Here is a 19,470-nt window from a genome sequence, read left to right on the forward strand (position 1 = left end):
AGCTTGTGGAACAACATGTTAAATTGGGTTTTGCACCACGTAAAGGTAATATATTTTATAAGAATGGTGTTTAATCCATTTGGTACAATACCTTCTTAAGATTTTTTAATTGTCACCGAATTGCACATTTGTTTGGGATTCTATTAAAATCTGTTTCTGTCACTGGAATCGAGTCTGAGATCTTTGAATCGACTCCAGTCGAAAAAAGGAGTCGACTCTTTGAGATCGACTCTTTGGGATCACTTCACACAGCGCGTGCTTCTCATCTGTGAGACATTTGGCGGCTAATTCACTCAGACTTCCTTTACTGAGAGTTTATTTTATTAATAACAATACTGGGTTAACTAATAGTGCTTATTAACAGGTAAAATAGTGATGAAAAAATAAACATGATGCTATTAAGACAATATGTCTAATAAAAGAACAAATGTAACAAGTGTGTAATTAGCAACAGCGTCAGACAGATGCATTAGTCTAACTGCAATGCTAGCTAATGATTAAATTATAGCTAATATTAAACAGCTGTACCTGACTGAATGTTCACATTTATTTTAACAGATATTTTATAAATATTTATCTAAGAAGTCTTTTGTTGAAAGCATTTGGTGTTTTTATAGGATGAAATCAATGGAAGACCAAGTTGTGGAGGACGAGGCAGGCTTTCAGGATGATGATGTGAGAGAACATATTCTGTCCAACCGAAAACAAATAGCAAAGATTATGAAAGGAATAGGCCCTAAGTTTTATGTGAAGTGAAACAGAAAGTGTTTTAACTTAGAATACATTGGAAATTAACTTTTGTATTTCAGGAGTCCTTCTTTCAAGACATTGAACTTCTACAGAAATATGGCATTGTGAGTAAATGTGTAGTTTTAAATAGGGTTGAGCAAAACACTGGAAAAGGTACTGATTACTAGATATTCTGTCCTGAATACACATTTTAGAATTTAGAACACAATAAAAGGTCATCTTTATCCCAGTGCTATTTGAGGTGGTGGGTATAAGTTATTTATTATTTATTTGTTTATTTGGATTTTAACGACATGTTTTACACTCATGACAGAAACGGTACTTGTTACAAAAGATTCATCAGTTCACAAGTTTAATATCAAACGGAGTCATGGACAATTTAGTATCTCCAGTTCACCTCACTTGTATGTCTTTGGACTGTGGGAGGAAACCGGAACTCCCGAAGGAAACCCACAAAGACACAGGGATGCAAACTCCACACAGAAAGGACCCGGACCGCCCCACCTGGGAATCAAACCCAGGACCTTCTTGCTGTGAGGCGACAGTGCTACCCACCGAGTCACTGTGTCGTCCAGTCTTTTAATATACATAGAAGGATACCATATTCAAAATACATTTCGAACACACTACAAGTCATCTTTTTCTCTGTTGTTTGATGTGGTGTGTATAAGGAAAAGTGGGACACAAAAAAACTTGGACCATTTCTATAGCCTCTCTAAATGTAAATAAACAATTCTGCAACTGGTAATAAATGTGAATGAAATGTAGCAAACTAGATTATTGAATAGAGCAGATTGAACTATGACAACTTGAAACACATGATTGTTTATGAAGGTAGAATAAATAAAGCCGTTTAATTTGTTTTATTATAATATAAAGCAATACATTATTTTCAAATATTCTGACAAGTATATGTTTTCTAAATGTTTTCCATGTTTCCTTTTTAAAATGGATCTTAGATAAAACTGTATTGTATTCAGAATATCTATTCTGAATATTTGTCTTCTGCTTGTACTTAACCCTGGTTTTAATAATTACATTATTATAATGATTTTAATAATTATGTTGAATAATATCATATTCTTGCAACCCCTTATAGAACATGGCAGATATAAAAAAGCTGAAGTCAGTTGGAATTTGTACAATTAAAGGTATCCAAATGACCACACGGCGTGCCCTCTGCAATGTTAAGGGTCTGTCTGAAGCCAAAGTGGAAAAAATCAAGGAAGCAGCTGGAAAGTTGTTGGTAAAGATCAGTTGTGGTCCTCTTTCTAGTGTAAATCTTTTCAGAAAAAATGGCTCTCTCATAAGCTTGAGTTGGATTAATATGACACAGTAAATAATTAGGCCTAATCCTGTAATGGCTGCAAACTGCATGTTTTATTTTTTGCTACAGATGAGTGGATTTCAGACAGCCTCAGAATACAGTATGAAAAGGAGACAAGTGTTCCACATTACCACAGGCAGTTTGGAGTTTGAGTAAGAAGAAACATAGCAAGAGTTAGAATACCACTAAGACAGTAAAACAGTCTATATGCAAAATTGTTTAAAAAGCAGAACATGTAGCAATTTAACATGTAGATTTACTTCATGTGAATTGGTAATAAAGTGTGAGTGGGTAGGCGACATTTTTGAAAATGTACTTGTTGCTCCAGAGCAGAACTAAACAAACACATTTTGGGCACCAAACATGACTTGGCTGGTCGGCTACGTTTGAGTTTTGAGAAAATGTTTGATTCTATTTGCCAACACATTTATTCATTTAGTCATGGCCTTTGAAATAGTTTAGCTTGTTATTATGGCGACACAGCAGATGATGGCGTGCCACATAAAAACATGGGTCCTGGGTTTTATCCACTTTTCCAGTCACTGTCTGTGAGTATTTCTTACTTGGTTTGTGTGGGGTTTCTTTGGGCACTCTGGTTACTTCCCACCATTCAAAACTTGCAAAAGATGGGTTGGCTACTTCACGCTACCCCTTAGAGTGAGTGTGTGAATGTGTTGATTTGGGATGGATTGCCATTTTGGCCAGAGTGCATTTTCTACTTGTGTTTAGTGGGGCTAAATAAATGCATTCTTTTTTTTTTTAAACATTTTAAAACTATACATTTCTCATTTATCATAATACTTTTAAATTTTAGTTACATTAAAATGCTTGCAATATTGTGCTAAATATTGTGCTAAATATAATAACGTCTTTGCAGCCTGGGGGATTTTTTTTTGTGCTAATAAACTTTATTACATATTTTTTCTTACTTGTTTTTAGTAAACTTCTAAGAGGGGGAGTAGAAAGTATGGCAATCACAGAGGCTTTTGGAGGTAAGCAACTGCTACCGTCTGTTTTGGTTTTCTGTGATTTCAAGTTTTTTTATTTCATATTGATATTCATATTGATATTGATAAATCTTGCTTGCAGAGTTCAGAACTGGAAAGACTCAGCTCTCTCACACACTGTGTGGTACGTGAAAAAATGTTCTGTAAAGTAATGAAAAGCATCATTCTAAAATGAAATTACTATACAGTATTTGCTCCCCTGATTTTTTAAAGACATTTACTGTGGTTTGCTGGAGTCCCTGAACCTTAGCATTGGGTTTGTAACACTTGCCAGGCTGGTAGATTTTAATTACTTTGTTTCTATTTATATTCAGCACTTAAAACGCTTTTATTCAAAAAGACTTACAGTATATTTTTAAGTTAAGGACCTTACTAAGTTAATTTTGCTCAAGGGCTCAACAGTGGCAACCTAGCAGTGGTGGGGCTTGAACCAGCGACCTTTTAATTACTGATCCAGTACCTTAACCGCTAGGCTACAACTGCTCATCTGTATTCAAATCTCTTTGGTCTGGATTTGTATTTTAGTTAACTGGTTAATTTAGTAGCCTGGGGGGAGTTACATTTCAATATAGGGTCAGGTAGGGCTGAACAGCATTTTCCTTCAATAAATTAAATCAGCATTTAAAAAAAAGTGTTTTGTGTTTATTGGAGTTTGCTTTGTCTAAGTTTCATTATCTGAAACAATTGTGATGTATGCATGAATAGAAGACATTAGGAACTTTTCACAGCACTGTATATGCTTATATGTGAGCTAAAACTATTTCAAATGTTCTCTCTGAAGTTACAGCCCAGCTTCCTGGTGAAAATGGATACACTGGAGGGAAGATCATCTTCATTGATACTGAAAATACGTTGTATCCCTTTTACTGTTGTTTGAGAAAGGCTTGGGGATGATGCAACATTTTTATTTTCATTGCCACTAGTCTTTTTTCCTTTATTCATCACTCACAGTCGCCCAGACAGGCTGAAGGACATTGCAGACCGGTTTAATGTGGATCATGAGGCAGTCCTTGATAACGTGCTGTATGCTCGTGCCTACACAAGTACGACATTGAATTGCTCTTTGTTAGTTTTGTCGTTCTGTTTTGTCCTGTTTTAAGTGGAAATCATGCATACATTTAGGTGAACATCAAATGGAACTGTTAGACTTTGTGGCAGCCAAATTTCATGAGGAAGGAGGTGTCTTCAAGCTCCTGGCAAGTAAAAAAAAATTTACTGTGATTAAACTGACAAGCAATAAGCGATGACAAGATCGTTACTCTGTATTAAGTTTTCTTGAAGATGATTCTTGTTTTAAACAGACTTTATTGTCTTTGCCTCAGATCATAGACTCGATCATGGCTCTCTTCCGAGTGGACTTCTCTGGTCGAGGCGAATTGGCAGAGAGACAGCAAAAGCTGGCACAAATGCTCTCCAGGCTGCAAAAAATATCCGAAGGTCAGCTTTCTATCCCACAGTCCTTTCTTTGATTTTTTCTTTTCTTTAGCCAAAGTTAGAACATCAATCATACTGTATAAACAGATGCAGATAAGTAAGTCTAACCCCTGAGATGCGTTGACATATAATGAAATTGCCTCTTTTATTTGCAACCAATAGAGTACAATGTTGCAGTCTTTGTCACCAATCAGATGACGGCAGACCCTGGAGCTGGAATGACGTAAGTAATGTCTGTCTATCAAATGCTGAACCGCTGCAGATGGTGCGTCAGTGCAAGTCTGACCACACTGTAGCAGAGATGCACTGTGCATCTTAAATAAATGTGGAAAAATGTATTGTTGTAGCTGAATTAAAACTTAAACTTATCTTGTTTTAGGTTTCAAGCAGATCCCAAGAAACCTATTGGAGGTCACATACTGGCACATGCCTCAACCACACGCATAAGCTTGAGGAAAGGACGTGGTGAAATGAGAATTGCTAAAATATTTGATAGGTAAATCATTTCTGGGAATTATAGCTACCCCACTAAAATTCACTAAAAGGAATGATTAAAAGCACATTATAGGCATAGTCACATTTATTCACATATTAAATAAGGTGGAACAGCAAAGAGAGGTATACTGTCTAATGTTTGCTTTTTTAGTTTTCCCACTGTATCTAATGTAGCTAACAAGTAATGGAAGACTGGATCTGGAGACTGAGAAGGCCACTTTAGGAGATTTCAGGACTGATTGTTTAACCTGACTTAGACATGGAAGTGTATTTGGGATCATTGTCTTGCTGAAGAGTCTAATTATCACCATGGGTCAATTTTACCACTGAAGGCAGAACATTTATCCTCAAAATGCCTTAATATTTCTGGGAATCCATGATGCCAGTCATACAGTCGAGATCCGAAGTTGCCAGTTATGTTTCATGTTTTTTTTAAAAAGGATTATAATAAATAAAATTTTATAACACTAAACTTTTCTGTAGAGCTAGGTTTTGCTTTAAATGATGTCTTTAGGGCCGCTCAGGTGGCGCAGCGGTAAAACACGCTAGCACACCAGACCTGAGATTTTGAACACATCGTATTGAATCTCTGCTCTGCTCTACATGAACAACGATTGGCTGTTGTTCAGGGTGGGATGAGCCAGACCAGGGTTCCTGCAATTATGACCTCTGCTGGCTGATTGATGGCACCTGTGGGGAATAATGCTGATCAGTGTGGCTCTCCGTGCACAAAGCTGATCCGCACATGAACTCACCTCGTGCAGGTGAAAAGAGGCAGTCGGTACTGCTCACGTGTCGGAGGGGGCGCGTCTCAGTTGCGAAGCAGTGGAGGGTTGTATCGGTAGAGGTGAAGCGCAATGCAATCAGGGTAATTGGATACGACTAGATTAGGAGAGAAAATGAGGAGAAAAACAAAGAAATTAAGTCTTTATCAGTTGAGTGATACTGAAAACAAACAAAGAAAATGAATTCTGTAATATTTCAGAGTAACCGTTAGGTCCTCTCTTAGGGACTTTTCAGCTCATCTTCATTTTTGTTGAGAGTTTGATACTGATTTTATTTTATTCACTTGAATTAAAAGGGTTAAGATGTGAGATTAAGTTTACGTAGTTAAGTTGACTTTTGTTTGTTGGAAGAAAATACATATAAATACAGATGAACCCTATAACATCTTTGTCATTAGGTTCTCTTTTTCTCTTTAAAGCCCTGACATGCCTGAGAATGAAGCTACATTTGCCATAACTGCAGGAGGAGTAGCAGATGCGAAAGAGTAATGGAGTCGCTTCTTCAGTTGCCTAAAGTTATGATGAAGAAAGGGTTTGTTTAGACAAGACTACAGGCAATATGTCTTTAGACTTACATTTAATGTGCTGTTATTTATTTATTCACTCGTTTCTATTTAATGTGTATTTAAGTGATAATTGTAATGTGTTCAATAAAACGTTTTAGTTTTTGCAATGTCTGAAATGCTCTCCTGTGTGAATCTGAATGTGCAGGGTTTTACTACTTCCCTAGTTTTACTGTTTCCCCTGTTTTAGAACAACTGTTCATTTGGTGGCTGATTTGGGAATGTGCAGCGCCTACTTGCTGCCTTCACACGTGTCATATCCGAAATCACAAAGAATTGACTACATAGTGCACTATTTGGGAAGTTTTGCATTCTCACTTCTATGTTCCCTTTAGCAAAATCGAGAGTCTGCGTTAGGATCCCGACCCACAATAGCATGTGAAGTATGTAGGGTGTAGTAAGTAAGGTGTAGTGAGTAGGGTGTAGCGCGCCGTTTGGGACACCGCCGTAATGAATCACGCGTGTAGGAAGCTGGATCAACAGACCGAGCTGAGTCGGCACTGTGGGATCGGAGGTGTCTCATGTCTCGGACGAAATACAGCAGTCTGTAAGCTTACTGATCCGGAAGAGTAATCGGGAAGAGCTGAACGGAGTCTTAGCTGTGAGTGTGTGTGAGTGTTGCACTAGGTCGATCCCGCTATGGATCAGAGAGACTCGGCCCCGGAGTGCTGGGAGGAGGACGACGTGGAGGCCCAGGCCGAAGCCGATCTGCAGTCCGCCTTCACCGGCCTCAACGTTAACGCTCCGGAGTTCGTACCGTCCTTCATACAGCAAGCAGCCCCGCACAGCACCGCGTCTCCCGGTAAAGCACCCTCACTGTTTCTGATCCCTGTCGTTAGTCAGGAAGGATCTTGAGTAAGTTTCGTAGTTGACTTTAGCGCAGCTGTCTCCCCAACAGCTGTCAGTGAGCCAACAAGCCTTATGTAAGTTGAAAAGTGGAATGCATAACGCACCCGTGTAATTATGCATAATGATGCACGAATGATCATTCGGCTGTGATGTACACAAAATATCAGTCCTACCTACAGATCCAGCCCACTTCAGTCCAAAACATAATACAAAGTGCAATGACTGGATAATGTGACAACAGCATAAGTATTAAAATCATGATTCACTTTGCTGAGTAATGTGATGAATGTCTATATTTGTCATCTACACTTGTACTGTACAATGAAATTCTTTTTCACATATCCCAGCTTGTGAGGAAGCTGGGGTCAGAGCACCGGGTCAGCCACTGTACATCACCCCTGGATCAGACAGGCTTAAGGGCCTTTCTCAAGGGCCCAAGAGTGGCTCCATAGCAGAGCCTGGATTAGAACCAACAAAAAGCTCTACCCACTAGGCTACCACTGTCCTGTGAAGCAGTCAATATTGGTAATTGAAAACAGTTCATATTAACTGGCTGGCAGTCTAGTGCACTAGACCAGGTTAAAAACAAATGTTATTACTATCCAGGCTCTACTAATACTACCATAATAGTAAGTGATACATAAAATAAATTATATGTAGTCATTTCTAACATAAAACGTGAACTTTCTCTACAGTACTACAATACATTTAAGGGGCAAGTCTGTCATGATAGTCATAGATTGGAATAGCGTAAATGACCACAGCTGTTCTTCTGTGAATTCATAATTGAAACATAATGTAATACCAAGAGCAAATGTAAACCTTGTAAGTAACTGTAAAATAAAAAATATTGCTGTTTAAATATTATATGGATTTATAACTCTTTTTTCTTTTGAGCTAGATGCTGCTACTCTGTATGATTTAAAGTTGGGTGACAACATGATTAAACTACTGGGAACTCAATTCCCACCCTTAAATTAGCTGGAAGTTCCAAATTTATAGCACAGCAGCCAACCTGCCTGGTCAGATGAGAAAACCCAAAATTTTCATGCAGATGCCTTAGCAATGTCATCAGGACATTAAAGCCAAACCCCTTTGTTACTGCAGAATAATTACAGGATGACTTGATGAAGGCTGGGACAAACGTGTTAGTGGTAACCTGAAGATCATTTCTTAACAGTCAAGGATGTCATGACTGAACTCCACAATGCATGGCACTTTTGACTAGGAAGTACAGGAGGGGTCAACTGTAATATATCAGAAGGAATTTAAATGGGCCTGCAGAGTTTTGGGACACTGTTCTATGGAGCAATAAATTAAAACTGGAACAGTTTGATCATATGGATTTGTCTGGTGTGCGAAAGGCAAGACAGCGACTTAAATCCCATGTAAAATCTTGGGTGGAATTTGAAGAAATTAGTTGCAACACAAAAGCCTTCAAACCTAAATGAGCTGAAAACTTTTGCACGAGGAGAATGGGTGCAGATTTCATACAAGAGGTGCACAAATACCTCAATTAAGAATATTTGACCACATTAATACATCCTCTATTGAACCCCTGGTCTTATAGTACCCTTTATTTCATAATCATTTGTTGATATATCACATTTCCAAATATTGAACTATGCACAAACGACTATGCAGTACAGTGCGATCAAAGCTGTATTTTTATTTTCTTTCAGGTGCAGACACAGTTACAAACATGGAGATCTCAGAACCAACAGGTAAATGTCTTTAACTTTAGGTGTAAATGAGAACTGAGCTGCTAGTATACTTGATGACTAGACACATTAGAGTTCTTATTTATTTACCATATATAGAGTGGCAGTACTACCATAATTAGTACTAGCCCTATTGAGGCCAGCTAGAGTTTATACAGCCTGGTTCATGTAACACACTGTCCTACTCATATTTCAAGTGGTCCCTTTACTCAACTTCTGCACCTACAGCCCAGGGCCTGATGATTTTATATCTGTTAGAATAAACTATTTTAAAATATTGTGCATTGTTTTAAGTACTAGTTTGTCAACCGGTGAATGAAAGGCATGTGGCAAATGGCATGTGGCCAGTAGGGAATTGGTAGGATTGTTTTGCCAAGGCAGCACTTTAGAAGATGTGGCTTGAGTGCATGAGTACTGAAGTATGTAATCCCACTGAGCTGTAATTAATACTATGCTTAATCCCTTCTTGCAGATGGTCTTTTTATTATGGTATTATATTAATGGTTTACTAAATGCAATACAATATGTCTGATTTACGGTACCATTTCTACTGTTCACCTTGACTGCAGATAGTGTTAATTTAAATGACAGAGTGGAATTTATTTGCATTTAAGTACTATTTGGATTTCCCATAGAGTTTAAATAAATTGTTAATGTTGGAGTATTTCTCTTTTTAGGACAGTTAGGTAAATCAACATAGGTTTTAATGCTACTTAAACCTTATTTACTATATCTGTATTCGTACTTGTACTACCAAATAAAATAGATATTTGTGAAATCAGACATTGTGGTTTTGAGTGTTTATGATATGCATGTTCCTTGCCTGCCAGTCCTTGCTTCAGCACCTTTGTCTTATGGCTATCTGCACCATAACAGTATTGATTTTAGCCCACTCCACACAACACCTACATCAATTGCAATAGTCCAGTATTACCACTGAGATTCTTCATCTCGTAAACATCTAGAAATCACATTTAGACACTATTCTCTTGTCATAATGATGTTGCAGATGCTCAATGCCCTGTATTCACTCTACAGTGGATCATGGTAAAATACATTTTAATCAAATAAGCTTTATAATTTAACACTTATGGTACATACAGCTTCCATGCTGTTGTTGTTGAAATAACACCATTATTAAGGCCCCTACTGTAGCATATACCACAAGACTGAAATATTTTGGGAATTTCATAACAGTAGCCTTTGCATTGATCTGAAATTACATACCAAAGTAAAGGTAAATTCTTAAAGTCCAAAAATCAGTGATGTTTGTCATTCTGTCTTTTTATAGCTGCTGTGGAAAATGGAGAGACGGATGCTACCACAGCGGACACATGGGAGGAAAAAAGCGAGCCTGTTGATTCAGAGGCAGGAGGTGGTGTCATGGAGGAGAGTGGGGCCCTTAGGGATGAAGCCCAAGATGAGTTGATGGAGGAAGATGAGGAAATGCCCACGCCTAAACTGCCCCCTCCTCCCCCAGATGCTCCAAAGAAAGAACATGTTAATGTGGTATTCATCGGACATGTGGGTACGTCTGTGCGGGGCCTTTATAGCTTCTATGGCACATTTAATATTTTTACAGTAAGTTAAAGAAAAATAAAAGGAAATGTTGTAGTACAAAAGTTTACAATATACTCTTAATTTTACTTAACAAATTCATGATATTTGACCGAAGTTGTTCAGACTTTTGAATAAGACTGTATCATCATTTTTTCCTCAAACTTTTTATACTCTTGTTTTATTATTTTAGATGCTGGCAAGTCAACAATTGGCGGACAAATCATGTAAGTTATGCATTATTTTAAAATATATTCTAAGATATTCTTTTACTATTTTATAAAATGTTAAAAAATTATTTATTTAAGAGACGTTAAAAAGGCAAAGCATTGTGCCCATATAGGTGTGCAAATTTCATTTCTGTAAAAGTTGTGGCATTTTGGAAAATGCATGAGAAACAGTCACACAACTGTTATTAATCTAGCCAAATGGGTTCAGGATTACTTCAGTAAGGCATTGTTAATTAACACAGTCCACCGCTGCATCAGCATAACTAACATGGAGAAACATTGGTAGAGATACATGTCTTGCCATCAAGGCAACATTGTTTCCTGGGAAGTCCTTCAGTAAGGCAATGCCAGGCCTCATTCTGTACAGTGTGGCTTCATAGACACAGAGTGCCTGTGTCTGTCTGATCTGCCTGCAGTCCAGATTTTTCTAGTATTAAAAAGATATAGGACATTATGAAGAGGAGAATCTGACAATGATGAGCACTGACTGTTTTGTAGTCTTGTAGTGGTAAACGTGCTTCAGTCCAAAATTTCTTTTGAGTGTATTGCAGTCATGAAATTGTAAAATTGTTTATATTTACAAAATACCATTAGGTTTATCAGTGAAACACTGGAAATTTTTTTCTTTGTATGTTTGTCAGGCAAATAAAAGTTAAACAGAATGAACAAATTACAGATTCTTGCTTTTACTGCATTTCACAAAATGTCCCAGCTTTTTTAGAAATTCTACAAAATAACATAATTTTATACTTTCAGGTATTTAACTGGTATGGTAGACAAAAGAACACTGGAGAAATATGAGAGGGAAGCTAAAGAAAAGAACAGAGAAACATGGTAAGAATGTTTATTTGAAACGACTTTATTTATCATGTTTATTTTGGTTACAAAGTTGAATTTTTTTGTATATTGGACTAAGCTTTAACCCAATCACTATAAATCAGTTGTAAGTAGTTTAAATCCCAACAGTGTCTTACTCATCCATAAACAGATGTCCAAGAGAGCAAGCTTAGTTGACCTGTTTTGTGGGTGGGAAGCATGAGCAATTTTGAAAAGAGACAACGTAGCACATCCAGGTGTGATTTCTATAACTACAAAAAAATTAAAAAATACATTTTTCAAATTAATGATTCAGGCCTTATTCTGTATAAGTTTGATACCAAGTGCTGCTTTGCTTGATAGGAAAGACAAGTATACAATGTCTATATAACTACAGTCTATATATAACTAAGGTGTCTTGGACTTCTGGCTGTTGTACTGTTATGGTATTATACCTTAATTGAACTTAGTGTCCATACGTTAGGATGACCAGTTTACTGTCGCACCACTCAAGGGAGCACACATTAAATCTTTAAAAATACCTTTTTTTTTACAGGTATCTTTCCTGGGCTTTAGATACAAACCAAGAAGAGAGAGACAAAGGAAAAACTGTAGAAGTAGGAAGAGCGTACTTTGAGACAGAGAAAAAACACTTTACCATTCTGGACGCCCCTGGACATAAGAGCTTTGTACCCAATATGATCGGTGGAGCCTCACAGGCTGACCTGGCTGTACTGGTTGGTTTTTCATTATTTTACTTGTTGTGTTATTGCTGACAGCTCCTGTGAGAGCCTCCCAGCTGTGTGTAAGGGGAAAAGAGTCAAGGTCGTGATATGATGGTTTAATTTGTGTTAGTTTGTTGGCTTTGTTTAATAGGTCTTTGACCTCATTTGCACCTGGTTGGTTAATGCATCTTGAGTATCAGAAGTACATTAAAAATAGATGATATATCCATATAAAAAAAAAATCGCCTTACATTGTGGCTTAAGATACATTTTAAACACATTTTAATTTGCAAATGTATCGTTTAAATCAAATCCTTTCAAAAAAATGTTACCTTATAAACATTTAACAGTTGTTAAACTGTGTGGTGTATAAATTTCGGAGTTGGTGCATTCAATCTTATCAAAAACCATGCAAGAGGGGGTGGGGTGCTCACATACAATTGTTTATGTTCAAGGACGGGAAAGTTAGACAATAGTCTCTTTCCGGTGCCACTGCCATATGCGATCTCTAGGACTGGTCTGGGCACCTGCGTAAGGGAGGGCGGGGGAGTTAGATCACAGCTTAGCGTGACTCTTTGTACCTGATACGGCTTTGTGTGGGAACCCAACACAGCAGGTAAAAGGAAGCAGCTGCAGATCGGAAACGTGCCGGGAGGGGCTATTTACTACAGGTGCAACATGCACTTTATGATGCAGACAGCTCTAATTATATGCCACTGGAAAGGCACAGCAGTCTATTACGCTAGTTTACCACTGCAGAGATCTGAGTTTGAATATCCCCTGTGCTATCGGCTGGCCGGAAGTCTACACAGACATGATTGGCTATGTCTGAGAGAGGGATGCCCAAAGCCCTGCAATGGATCGACGCCCTGTCCAGGGTATTCTTGACCTGATCCCATTATTTTGTTGTTCATTGTTTCCCATTAATACCACCGGGACTCCGACCTGGATAAAGTGGGTGATGAAAAAAAATTGAGCATCTCTGATCATGTATTAAGACTTTGTGATTTGTCATATGTTGTAATACAGGCACATGTGGATGTCTAGCTGTTGTTATATTGTTTATTTGATTGTATTTAGCTTTTATATTTCAACTTTTGTTTACCTTGAATGAGTGTACAAACCAAATTGAGGTATGCTTTATAATGTTACACCGTTCTATATTGTAATGGTATTTCTTATTCCACTTTTGCTAGGTTATCTCAGCTAGAAAGGGTGAGTTTGAGACCGGCTTTGAAAAAGGAGGTCAGACTCGTGAGCATGCCATGCTCGCCAAAACCGCTGGAGTCAAACATCTCATTGTCCTAATCAACAAAATGGATGATCCCACTGTAAACTGGAGCTTGGACAGGTAATGATTTTTTTTATTTGAATGTATTATATTTGTGTAGTGGTTTTGTCCTTTCTACTAAACCACGTCTCCTTTCTAGGTATGAGGAATGTAAGGAGAAATTAGTGCCATTTCTGAAGAAGGTAGGCTTCAATCCAAAAAAAGACATCCATTTCATGCCCTGCTCTGGATTAACAGGAGCCAATTTGAAGGAATCGTCCGAAATGTGCCCTTGGTATACGTAAGTAAAGCTTTTAACTTTAGCGTAACACCCTTACGTTGCATCCTGAAACTCCGTACCCCAGTTAAGGCACTGAAATCACTGTTTTTACCATTTAGTCAGTCACATTAAACATACTGAACTGCAACTGTTACTGTGTAACACAGTTTAAACCATTTGTTTGCATTGAGGAGCCAAAACATTAACACTACCCCTCTAACATGTACATGGTCACCACTGCTGAGATCTCGAGCTTAAAAGACATCCATTTCATGCCCTGCTCTGGATTAACAGAAGTCGATTTGCTACTGAATGTTTCACCCCTTGTTGTGTAATTATAGTAAATGTGTTTGCCACTGACATGGTTTAAGCTTAAAACATCTTGAATCATACAAAACTGGGCTTAATACTGAATAGGAATGGGTTATTGGAAGCATGTGCTTACACTGTCTTTATCTTTATTCATTTTAGGGGGTTACCGTTTATTCAACATCTGGACAGCTTGCCAAGTTTCAACAGATCAAGTGATGGTCCCATCAGATTGCCCATTGTAGATAAATACAGGGTAAGATGAATAAATATGGGCTTGATCTCTTGTTTATAGGAATTTAGTTTTCTTTACACACAGATGTAATTTTTTTCCCCTAGGCTATGACCAGATTAGCGAATATTTTATTTGAAATCACTAACAGGGACTGCTTTACTGAGTTGCCAGGTCATAGGGTTCACATGCCTAACCTACACATACTGGCCATTTCATCATGTGTAACTAGCATATAGGTACACTTTATTATTGAATAATTATAACTATTATTATTTGGTTCTCTTTAGAATTTGTTGAATCATCCTGTACACTGTCAATTAACGTTTGGACATTTTGTACAATACACTAAAAACATTCTGTAATTTGTTCATTTTGGTAAATCTTTATTTAACTAACAAAAGTACAAATGAAAGATTTCCAATGTTTTACTGGCCCGTCTAATTGTATTTAGTAAATTTAAACAAATGTAGAATTTGATGCCTGCAACACTATAAACATTGAGGCAGAGGCATGTTGTATGGTATGGTATGGTATGTATGATAAGTGTATTTGATAAAATGAATGAAAATATACTAGTAGTAGTGTAATGATCTGCCCTGCGATGGACGTCCCCGTCCAGGGTGTTACTGTGTGCCTTGCGCCCATTGAAAAGCTGGGATAGGCTCCAGCACCCCCACGACCCTAATTGGATAAGCGGTTAAGACAGTGAGTGAGAGAGTACTGTAATGAAGGTACTAGTTATTAATAATCTATTAATTAAGTCTATAATCTGGCAGCTCACTAAAGAAGAGAAATACAATGTTTTTGGAAAGCCATAAGAAGATTGTAGATGTATAAAAGTTTATAAAAGAATAATTGTAGACTATGGAGTGGAAAGTAAAATTCTTTGTATTAATGTTCTGTTACATTTTCTTTACATTTTCATCTACTCTGCAGGACATGGGCACTGTGGTCCTTGGAAAACTAGAATCAGGGAGTATCAGCAAAGCACAACAGCTCATCATGATGCCAAACAGAGTACGATTAACTGTGTATGACGTATATGATATCAGCTTCCAGGTGATCTGTGTGATTGAGATGAGCTGTACTGTGTGTATTTCAGCACACTGTGGAGGTGCTGAGCCTGCTGTCTGATGATGTCGAGACGGACGATGCAGAACCTGGAGAGAACCTGAAGCTGCGGCTCAAAGGCATAGAAGAGGAGGAGATCCTGCCTGGCTTCATCCTATGCAATGCTGAGAACCTCTGCCACTCTGGGCGCACGTTCGACGCACAGGTAGAACTCAAGTTTAAGTTGCTTAGTCTAAATGGAGCTTTTTTTTTTTTACTTGTCTCATTCCTTGTCCTTTATTGGTTTCTGTGTTACAGATTGTCATAATCGAACACAAATCAATTATATGTCCAGGTTACAATGCAGTCCTACACATCCATACCTGCATAGAGGAAGTGCAGATAACAGTAAGCAGTTGATGGATTTCTGTTATGTATTCAATGCTTTTGATGCTTCAAGTGGCAGCTGAATCCTTCTGCTTGCAGGCCTTAATTTGTCTGGTGGACAAGAAGACAGGGGAGAAGAGCAAGACACGTCCACGCTTTGTGAAACAAGACCAAGTATGCATTGCTCGTCTCAAAACTGCTGGGACAATCTGCTTAGAAACGTTCAAAGATTTTCCCCAGATGGGTCGGTTCACGCTGAGGGATGAGGGTAAGATCTCTGTTAACTTTCTTTTCTATTTATTTATTCATTTCTCCCTTTTATTCCAGACTTAGCGTAGCCAATTAGTCTTCTGCTGCAGGGGATCCCAATTGCATCAGGAGCGGATATTCGCCTGCCACACGCCCTCTCTGTTGCGTGCACAGTCCCTTTTTTTTTTTGCTTGTGCCTCAGTGGATTTGCATGAGACTTGATGTCGCACACGGAGAGACATGCACCAATGTTTCTCCACTTTTGCACAGGTGCCTTGGGCTGCTAATCAGTGTTTTTGCACATCGCGTTTGAAAACACCACCCAGCAGACTTGGTGGCCAATTTTTGTCTGCTTCCTTAACAAGGCACTTCCTCATTGTGCCCGCTAGAGGGCGCCCAGCCGACCGGTAGCAGAGCTGAGATTCAAAATGAGAATCTTAACACTGGTGTGATGGCAGAATTTATTTATTTTTTTAGGATTTTAATGTCATGTTTTACGCTTTGGTTACATTCATGACAGAAATGGTAGTTACTCGTAACACAAGATTCATCAGTTCAATGTCAAACACAGTCATGGACAATTGTTTTATCTGCAATTCACCTTACTTGCATGTTTTTGGACTGTGGAACGAAAACGGAGCACCCGGAGCAAACCCACGCAGACACGGGGAGAACATGCAAACTACACACAGAAAGGACCTGGACCGCCCCACCTGGGGATCGAACCCAGGACCTTTTTGCTGTGAGGCAACAGTTCTAGCCAGTGGAATATCCAGGCTCACAAATCCAGAAGGTGCATGATGGTACATGAAGCTAGCCATTGAGTGGTCACGTGCACCCTTAGTGTCGGTCCCAGTTCTGAATAAATATGAGGGTTGCTTCAGAAAACGCATCTGGTGTTAAAAATTTAACGTGTTTTCACATATCAAATTACCACTGTTACCACTGAATATTCTTGCTTCTTTTACAGCTGAATATTTTTCTCTCTTACTCAGATTTTGTCAGACGTTCTAAACAAGTATCAGTGAAAAGCAGAAGCCAGGGTTTGAAACATAAGCTAAAAGAATAAGCTAATGAAAATTAAACATTAGAATTTCTCAACAAACACGATATTACTTTTATATTTATGGCATTTACTAGACTTTTGTTTGATTGTAAATTTAAGTACATCATTTTTATACAAGTTACTTTATGTATTCCATACACTCGGGGGAAAATAAATAATCTATTTAAAACTTATAAATATAAAATAAAAGAATGTTTAACAGTATAAGTAAATGAATGTGATGTTGTATTTCTACAGGCAAAACTATTGCTATTGGCAAGGTGTTGAAGTTGGTACCAGAGAAGGACTAATTCTGGGCAGAAGCACTGATCTACTGCACTTTGGATTCAGAGAGAAGATGCAGCAGCCTGCCAACTGGATTCCTCCAATCCTCTCTGTTCTTTTACTGCAGACAATGCTAAGAGAAATGCATTTTTTTAAGAAAAAGAATACGCAAAAAAGGACAATATTAAATTAACAGTATGTTTTAAAAAGAACATTATAGAAAAAGCTCAGTGTGACAGCTTTCTCATATTGAGAGCTCAGCTATGCCACTCATGTAGCCCATATTTTAAAGCCAACCCATTTCCACTGGCTTACATTCAATGATGAAACAGATGCAATCTTGCGATTTCTTGGTGTTTTAAGGATTTAAACACCGCCTTCAAGGATTTAAGCTATCCCTATGGTAAATTTGCTTTAATAGTCTCAAACTAATCTGTTCTGGCCTAATCGTAAATAAGCACACAACGGTGATCTAATGAAAGTACATCTGCTGAAAAGTTGGTAAAAGATGCATAATACCAATTTTGTGTCGTATTTGGTGATGTTACAATCCCGCTGCATGGTAATGAAGAGAGTAAATAATACATAATGATACCGTTGGTTTTGCACATGTTTGACTCTTCAGTGCTGTAATGTGCAGTTTGAAGAGCAGCTCATTTCATACACTGCCATGATGAGCTCAGTCTTTGTACCAGCTTGTAATTTATGACTTGGAGTCTTTGTCCACCACAAAGCCATTTACCAGATGTGTATTTTTGTGAGGAGATCATGCCTGGCGCCAAAAGACTAAAACTGCCAGTGTAAGAAAGTAAAGGATATCAGAATGGTCACTGGAGTCAAATGTTATAGACGATGGAATTGTCTCTGGGTCACTGTGTGGGAAGTTCATTTTACATCAAATAGTCTGCATGGAAATGAGGTTTGCATCTGTTATCAGTCTGCATTATTGTTTTAGGTGCTTTTAGGTTCAGACTGATTTAATGACAGGGGAGCTTTTCATAGTTGTGTTAAAGCAAGTCAAGTCAGATCTGTCATTGCACATGTAATATTTTTTTAAATCAGACTTTTTAGTCTATTTCCAAAATAAGTAAAGCTGCACTTTAAACTGCACCCACATGTGTTCTTAGAAAAAAAAAAAAACTAAATCACACTAATGATTTAGCTAAAAAATGTTACCGCCAGTGTCCCCACCCCCAATGTTCAATTCATGGCTATGGCCTTGCACAGAAATACAACAAAAATAAAAAGAACCAATTATATTGTTTATCACATTTACTCGACATCAGATTTCCATTTTTACACATTTTTGTTGTGAACATTAACCTTCTTCCATAATAAAATGCTGAATTAATCCTCCCATTTCTGTTGTTGTACTTTACAATTGCACGTGCAGAATATTCCTAGATAGTCACTCTTCTCTAACGAGATAAGCAGTGCTTTACTTTGATCTAAAACATTTTATTGAAGTAATACAATGTAAAGAAACCTTTTATTAATTCAGAGTACTACTGGTTTATTATCATTAATAATAGGATTGATTTCACTATGAAAAAGGCTCAAAATAAATGAAGAGACGGTGACACGACTCCTCTGACAAACCTAGCTGGGAAAACATGACTGACATTTTGAATCGTCAAGTTTACCAATCTACAATATTTACAGTACTACACATATTCGACTCCACAGGCTCTAGTATACATTCTAGGTTAACTACAATGATTATGAGTGGTAGGTAGGTGCAGCAGGTAGTGTGGGTACCACATAGTTCTAAGGTCTTGGGGATCTGGCTCAGGTGAGTTTTCTCCCACCTTCCAAAAGCATACAAAAGCAAATGCCCCTAGGTAGGAGTAAATGGGTGAATGTTAGATGTCCTCTGATTAATATTACTTAATATTTGTGACCAGCATTTCTGTGTATAACAGTAAGAGTAATGTTCTGATAGAGTGAGTGTGGCATATTAACATCGGTTCTGGGAATCTGGGTTTGATTCGAGGTTCTACCCTAAAACATTAAAAGGTGGACTGAATACTTAGGTGTAGAATTGACAGACAGTGAGTGAATGTGTGGGTGTGTGTTGCTGTCTTGGTGCAATATTGCTTAG

General features: G+C 37.9%; 2 protein-coding genes across 2 annotated transcripts; both read left to right on the forward strand.

Moving 5' to 3' along the window:
* The first annotated feature begins 247 nt into the window (after positions 1 to 247).
* Positions 248 to 6,480, forward strand: dmc1 (DNA meiotic recombinase 1). The gene is made up of 14 exons (XM_063003801.1): positions 248 to 364; positions 618 to 675; positions 810 to 854; positions 1,850 to 1,996; positions 2,147 to 2,229; positions 3,017 to 3,069; positions 3,167 to 3,208; positions 3,866 to 3,938; positions 4,036 to 4,127; positions 4,207 to 4,280; positions 4,407 to 4,521; positions 4,681 to 4,741; positions 4,898 to 5,014; positions 6,218 to 6,480. Exons 2-14 carry the CDS (start codon positions 619 to 621, stop codon positions 6,285 to 6,287), a joined length of 1,029 nt encoding a protein of 342 aa, XP_062859871.1. The 5' UTR covers positions 248 to 364; position 618; the 3' UTR covers positions 6,288 to 6,480.
* Positions 6,481 to 6,841: 361 nt separating this feature from the next.
* On the forward strand, positions 6,842 to 18,728 carry gspt1 (G1 to S phase transition 1). Its single transcript, XM_063003149.1, has 14 exons — positions 6,842 to 7,163; positions 8,893 to 8,934; positions 10,223 to 10,459; positions 10,682 to 10,715; positions 11,475 to 11,552; positions 12,091 to 12,271; positions 13,456 to 13,610; positions 13,690 to 13,830; positions 14,281 to 14,374; positions 15,290 to 15,370; positions 15,456 to 15,629; positions 15,722 to 15,811; positions 15,890 to 16,058; positions 17,343 to 18,728. Exons 1-14 carry the CDS (start codon positions 7,001 to 7,003, stop codon positions 17,393 to 17,395), a joined length of 1,692 nt encoding a protein of 563 aa, XP_062859219.1. The 5' UTR covers positions 6,842 to 7,000; the 3' UTR covers positions 17,396 to 18,728.
* Positions 18,729 to 19,470: the final 742 nt, after the last annotated feature.

The sequence above is a fragment of the Trichomycterus rosablanca genome, chromosome 10, assembly GCF_030014385.1.
Source record: "Trichomycterus rosablanca isolate fTriRos1 chromosome 10, fTriRos1.hap1, whole genome shotgun sequence".
In the NCBI taxonomy this organism is placed as follows: domain Eukaryota; kingdom Metazoa; phylum Chordata; class Actinopteri; order Siluriformes; family Trichomycteridae; genus Trichomycterus; species Trichomycterus rosablanca.